This window comes from Phoenix dactylifera, chromosome 16 (assembly GCF_051530095.1).
Source record: "Phoenix dactylifera cultivar Ajwa chromosome 16, Ajwa_hap1_PhDact_Kaust_v1.1, whole genome shotgun sequence".
NCBI classification, from domain to species: Eukaryota; Viridiplantae; Streptophyta; class Magnoliopsida; order Arecales; family Arecaceae; genus Phoenix; species Phoenix dactylifera.
In genome coordinates, this window is record NC_143205.1 from 3,771,406 (window position 1) to 3,778,347 (window position 6,942).

The 6,942-nt window shown below is 45.2% G+C and overlaps 1 protein-coding gene across 1 annotated transcript; it reads right to left on the reverse strand.

The window, feature by feature from the left end:
• Window positions 1-3,219: 3,219 nt before the first annotated feature.
• On the reverse strand, window positions 3,220-4,429 carry LOC148699708 (uncharacterized). Its single transcript, XM_089927922.1, has 2 exons — window positions 4,281-4,429; window positions 3,220-4,234 (listed from the first exon to the last, which is right to left on the reverse strand). The coding sequence occupies exons 1-2, from the start codon at window positions 4,427-4,429 to the stop codon at window positions 3,220-3,222; spliced, it is 1,164 nt and encodes a 387-aa protein (XP_089784048.1).
• Between the last annotated feature and the right edge of the window lie 2,513 nt (window positions 4,430-6,942).

Sequence of the window (6,942 nt, forward strand, 5' to 3'; positions counted from 1 at the left end):
GTATGTGTGCAGTCGAACTACAATAACCTCACTGTGAGTAGCCGAAGCACCGCAGGTCAAAGGACCAGTCATACTACTGCAACATCAAGCAAGTCACTGACGAGTGGATAGACATCCAAGTGACTTCTTGTCTTGGTCACGCTCAGTACCCTTGTTCTCTAACAAGCACCTGCACTATCACTTCAGTGTCCCTACACTGTGGACTCAAGTCTCGTCCATCCAGAAGGAAAGTGATCTGTGCACTGATCGGATCGATCACCGTCCTCGTGATGATCCATTGATCAGGAGCATTTAGAAATTAATCACCAATGATACATGGCTCAAATTCTCAACTCTTGAGAATATGTATCATCATCTTATTAATTTCTTGGACAATTCATAGACACATAAATAATATGAATGAAAAGATGCCTTTTATTTATTCAATAATAAATAAAGTCAAGTCCAAATTATGTCCTAGAATTAATAATGTGTCAGCCAAAATTGGCTTCTAGGGCATACATCTAACAACTTTGACGCATCTCTTCTTCAAATTCCCAGGTGGCTTCCCGTTCAGTGTGGTTGGTCCACTGAATTTTGACATAAGGAATGGTGCGCCTCCGAAGAATCTGCTCCTTCTTATCGACGATGCACAGAGGAGCTTCCTCATAGGTCAGGTCTTCATTTATCTGCAAGGGTTCATACTGTAATACATGGCTGGGATCTGGGATGTACCTGCGTAGGAGGGAGAGGTAAAAAATGTCGTGTACTCCTGATAACTCTGGAGGTAAGGCCAGCTTGTAGGCGACCCTGCCCACTTTAGCGAGAACCTCGAATGGGCCGATGTAGCGGGGACTCAGCTTGCCATGCCGCCCAAATCGGGTAACACCCTTTGACGGAGAAATTTTTAGGAAGACAAAGCTTCCCTCCAAAAATTTTAATTCCCTCCTGCCCTTTCAGCCCATCGTTTCTGTCTGTCCTGAGCGGCCTGTAGTCTTCGCGTTATCAAAAGTACCTTATCTCTAGTACTCTGAACCAATTCAGGACCTAGTAATTTTCGCTCTCCAACCTCATCCCAATGCAGAGGAGATCGGCATTTTCTTCCATATAGAGCTTCATATGGTGCCATTTGGATGCTGGAATGGTAACTATTATTGTAGGCAAACTCTACCAGAGGTATGTGGTCGTCCCAGCCCCAACCTAGGTCCATGGTACAAGCTCTCGGCATGTCTTCTAGGGTCTGGATTGTTCGTTCTGACTGACCATCAGTTTGGGGGTGATATGCTGTACTAAGCCTCAATTCAGTACCCCTGGCCTTCTGAAAACTTCTCCAGAATCTGGATACGAATCGGGGGTCGCGATCAGATACAATGCTCACTGGCACTCCATGTAGGCGCACAATCTCATTAATATATATTTGGGCCAGCCTGTCCAATGAGGTTCCAACCCTAAAGGGTAGGAAGTGAGCTGACTTTGTGAGGCGGTCAACCATCACCCACACCGCATCATTTCTTTTTACTGCTCTTGGGAGTCCTGTAACAAAGTCCATAGTAATATGCTCCCATTTCCATTCTGAAATCTCTAATGGCTCTAGTAATCCTGCCGGCCTCTAGTGTTCTGCTTTTATCAGCTGACATGTCATGCATCGAGCAACATATTCAGCTATTTCTCTTTTCATACCCTTCCACTAGTAGTGCTCTTTGAGGTCCCTGTACATCTTAGTACTGCCAGGGTGGATGGAGAAACGAGATTGGTGGGCTTCTCCTAGGATCTCCTTTTTCAATTTCGCATCAGCTAGGACATATAGTCGATGACCGAACCTCAGGGTACCATCTGAGTGAACCCGGAGTTCGGGTCGTAACCCTCTCTCTACTTCATCCCTGAGTTGACCTGTGTGTACATCAGACTGCTGGACGATCTTTGTTCTGTCGATCAGTGTTGGTTGTATTCTTAGAGTGGCCAACAGACTCCTTGTAGTTTGTGCAATTACTTCAACCTGTAGCTTATCCAGATCTTTCTGAATCTGCGGCAGGGTGGTGAGTAGTGCAGCTGAACTTACCGCCGACTTTCTGCTTAGAGCATCAGCCACCACGTTGGCTATGTCTGGATGATATTTAATACTCCAATCATAGTCTTTTAGAAGTTCCAACCATCTTCTTTGCCGCATATTCAATTCTTTCTAAGTAAATATATAGTTTAAACTCTTATGGTCGGTGTACAGCTCACAGTGCTCTCCATATAGGTAGTGCCTCCAGATCTTCAGGGCAAAGACCACTGCAGCTAACTCCAGGTCGTGGATTGGATAATTCTGCTCATAGGGTTTTAGCTGTCTAGAGGCATAGGCTACTACCTTGCCATTTTGCATTAATACACAGCCTAGCCCGCTTTTGGAAGCATCACTATAAATAGTAAATTCTCCATTTGTGGATGGCAGAGTTAAAATTGGAGCAGATACTAACCTCTGTTTTAACTCCTGAAAGCTTTTCTCATAACTATTGTCCCAAATAAACTTAACCCTTTTTTGGTTAATCGGGTCAAGGGAGTGGCTATCTTGGAGAATCCTTCCACAAACCATCGGTAATACCCGGCCAGTCCCAAAAAGCTTCTAATTTCCTTGACGTTGGTGGGACGAGGCCAATCTACCACTGCTTCAATCTCTTTGGGATCCACCGACACTCCATTCTCGGAGATCACGTGACCGAGGAATGCCATGCTGCTCAACCAGAACTCGCATTTGCTCAGCTTGGCATATAACTTTTTCTTCTAAAGGGTCTGCAGTACCATTCTCAAATGAACTTCATGCTCTTTCCTGCTCCTTGAGTAAATCAGTATATCATCAATAAAGACTATCACGAATTGATCTAAATTCTGCTTGAAGACTCTGTTCATTAAGTCTATAAAAGCAGCTGGAGCATTGGTCAGTCCAAATGGCATAACCAGAAATTCATAATGCCCATACCTGGTTCGAAATGCAGTCTTTGGCACGTCATCAGGCTTGATTTTTAACTGATGGTAACCGGACCGCAAATCTATCTTGGAGAAGACTTAGGCACCTTGCAGCTGGTCAAACAGGTCATCGATCCGGGGCAGAGGATATTTGTTCTTTATAGTTATCTTGTTTAGTTCCCGGTAATCGATACACAGCCGCATGCTCCCATCCTTCTTTTTTACAAACAGTACTGGAGCTCCCCATGGAGATACACTGGGTTGAATAAACTTTTTATCCAAAAATTCTTGTAATTATGTCTTTAATTCTCTGAGCTCAGTAGGGGCCATTCGATAAGGAGCCTTGGAGATAGGTCCTGCTCCTGGTGTGAGATCAATAGTGAATTCGACCTCTCGATCAGGGGGTAGTCCCGGTAGTTCCTCAGGAAAGACATCCGGATATTCTCTGACTACCGGAATATCTTTTAGTTTGGTCTCCTTTTGAGTGTTCATCACACATGCCAGATAAGCCGTGCACCCCTTTCTTAGTGCTCTGGCGGCTCGCAAGGCAGAAATGAAATGCAATGTTGAATTACATTGAGGGGGTGTATCGTCATTCAGAAAGTAGAACTCTGGTTCCCCTGGCATCCGGAATACCACTTTCTTATGGTAACAGTCAATATGGGCATGGTACTGGGACATCCAGTCCATACCTAAAATGATGTCGAAATCATACATGTCAAGCTGTAAAAGATTTGCCTCTAACTCCTTTCCTCCCAATTGAATTATGCAATTCTTGTATTTAGTGTCGACTATTATTGTTTCTTGGAGGGGTGTGGCAACATGCAATGGTTCTATTTTCTCAGATGTGCAGTGTAACTGTTTGGAAAAGCTAGCTGACACGAAGGAATGTGTGGAACCAGAATCAAATAGAATAGAGGCATCAATCAAGTTGACTGGCAGTGTACCTATCACCACTTGGTCGCTCGCACTGGCGTCCTGGCGAGTCAGCGCGAATACTCGGGGGGTGTTCCTTGGTCTCTGACCCTCGGGTGCAGGAGGTCTGGGTGCCCTCCTTGGGCAGTCACGTGCTATATGTCCAAGCTGCCCGCAGGTAAAACAAGCCCCAATTTTCTTCAGACAGGGCCCACTATGATGCTTGCCGCAGCTAGGGCAACCTTGGTTCTGTCTTTTCTTAATCATAGACCCCTTGATGCCCCTAGGCCTACTACTCAGTCCTCCTGCTGGTCTGGCCTTTATCAGATCATTGTTTTCTATGTCAGGCCTCATCAAGTCGGCCTCAACCTTCAAGGCCCGGTCCAGCACATCTCTGTAAGGTGAATAGGTGAGAAGATATCCGGGATCTGATCCTGTACCTCAGCCCCCGCTCAAACCGGCTTGCCTTACTCCTTTCATTATCCATGAACTGGGGGCAGAACCGGCCCAGTTTGTTGAATTTGTTGGCATACTCTAGGACGGACATCTGATCGGACTGCGTCAGTGCCAAAAATTCATCTTGCTTCATCTGGCTAACCGAGTCGGGAAATATTGTGTATAGAACAGCCTTGTGAAGTCCCTCCAAGTTATCCTGCTGGCGGGGTATGCAGGCTCCATGGTCGTCCACCAAAACTCGGCGCTTCCCTTTAGCTGGGGAATGGCTAATCGGACCTTTGTTTCTTCGAAGAACTGGAGTGCTTGGAACATCTTCTCCATGTTCCGAATCCATGTCTCGGCCGCTATCGGGTCCGGTCCGCCATCAAATACTGGTGGGTTCAATCTTCGGAACCTCTCATAATAGGAGCTAGCTGGTTGTATGGTGGCCAGCTGTATCTGCTGCTGCTGCTGGAGGAGCTGCGCCATCAGCTGGTATACACTAGCTAGATCCGCGCTACCCGCCCCAGAGCATGGCATATTCGGAGAATCGGAGTAGTAGCTAGGATCTGGGGACGGTGCCCTCCTATCATCCTCCATATCTTATAGTGATTACTGCAACCAAAATTCAAAGTAAGATCAATATATTCTAATAAGCCTCAACACACTTAGCTACCCGTTAACCCAGATTTTATTGTTATATTCTTGTTAGTCCTAAAGCTCTGATACCACGAAATGTCACGCTCTGGATCCGGATCCGTGACACGGCCGTGCTATTGCCGATTTCTACCCACAATAGCACGCAGCCTCGTATATGGTTAACAGGTAGTCAAAACAGTCAAACTTGCATATATCAAAATGTGTGCATTACGACATACTAGTGGGTATAAGGTACAGAGCTCCTACATAGTTTATGTACAACAGTATATTTATATGCCCCAAAAATAACGAAGCCCTGATACAAAAGTAGTGTCTCTGACTGCTATCAGTGGTGAGAATCTGGAAAAAAACATAAATGAACAGGTATGAGCTACACGGCTCAGTAAGTGATCTTGCATAATCTTATCGGATCAACTAACAATGCTAAACATGTTTTCATCAGGGTTTGAGAAGCTGACATGTATACTATCCAATACATAATCATAATAAAATATTCATGCGAGTAAATAAATCAGTGCCTCATATCATCAAGAAATCTCATAACATGCATATATAAAGAAAATCGTGCCTCCGGCATGCCGTGGTCATACTCTCAGATGCTACTGCGAAGTCATTATCGGCCACTGGCAGGGCTGGCTCAGTCATTCTCAGCCACTAGCAAGGCCGGCTCAGTTGCATTCAATCAGTAGCTCTTAAGAGTCTGTAAACAATACTTCTTGTAGGTAGTACCTTATGGATGCTACGGCGAATTCATTATCGGTCACTGGCGGGGCCTGCTCAGTTATTAGTCGGCCACTGGCGGGGCTGGCTCAGTCATTATCGGCCACTGGCAACGCCGGCTCAGTTGCATTCGGCCCGTAGCAATAAGAACCCTTAGGTACCCCTTGCAAGTAGTGCACATAACTAGATGCAATTCATTATCTTATTTCATATGGATATCACAATTACATAGCAATGTAACCCAATTCATCTTGCATGCATAATAAAATCTGCATAAGCTCAATACATGCATAATCATACATTATATGGCTAAAACATACCACTCATATACATGATGCATAATTCATAACTCAAGATACATAATTCACAATAAAGTTGGGATAGGTTAATTACATGCATGATCCATAGAAGATTAGGACAGGTTACTTACCATGATTCGCTTTTTTTCCAGGCCTCTCACGTCCTGGTGACGGATCCTGAGTCACCTAAAATCATATCATGACAAGCATGTTATTTCCTTTTTATTTGTTTGGATCCTATCCGAAATTTAGCCCAAGTCTAATGTGTCCATATTGGAGCCTTGATTGGGTCCATATGGGTTATATGGTCTTCTAATTGGTCATTTGGCTTAATCCAAAGTTTAAGTGGGTCAAATTTTGGGTTTAGGGTCAATGTGGCCCATTTGGGCCTGAGTCAGGGTCAGCTCGAGGTCAATTTGGCCTCAAATTAGTTGATTTGGGCTCGAATTGGGCCTGGTTTACATTCAATTGGGTCTGTTAAGACCCACATACTTAATTGGGTTCGGACTAAGCTTAAATTGGTCTCAATTGGGTTCAGATTTCACCTAATTCGTCATTTGGGTTCGTCCAAACAGATTGGGCTTGGTTTATTTGGGTTCACTTAACCCAATTTGGCTTTTAGGCCTAACGGGTTGCGGGTTCGGCTTCAGATTCGACCCGCAAACCAGTTATCAAGATTTTCTTCTTTCTTTTTTTTTTCTTTTGGCCCTAACGAGTTGCGGGTTCGGATTTGGATCCGACCCGCAAACCCGTTATCAGGGTTTTTCCCTCCTTCCAGAGGCTTCGTCTCCCGTCCCCTCTCTCTCTCTCTCTTCCGGCCGCTCTCTCTCTCTCTCTTCTCTCCTTCGTCTCCACCGTAACCCATGCCTCTGGCCGGTCCTCCGGCCCTCTTCTTCTCCTCCGGCCAGATCTACGACCTTCTCCCTCTCGGTCACTCCCTCTCCTTCTCTCTCTCTCTTTCTTTCTTTCTTTGTTGTCTCCGTCGAAA

Coding starts and splice junctions, on each gene's coding strand:
- LOC148699708 (XM_089927922.1), bottom strand. CDS start 4,429: ATGAAGCAAGATGAATTTTTGGCACTGACGCAGTCCGATCAGATGTCC. Junction 4,235..4,280: donor CGGTTTGAGCGGGGGCTGAG/GTACAGGATCAG, acceptor TTCACCTTACAG/AGATGTGCTGGACCGGGCCT.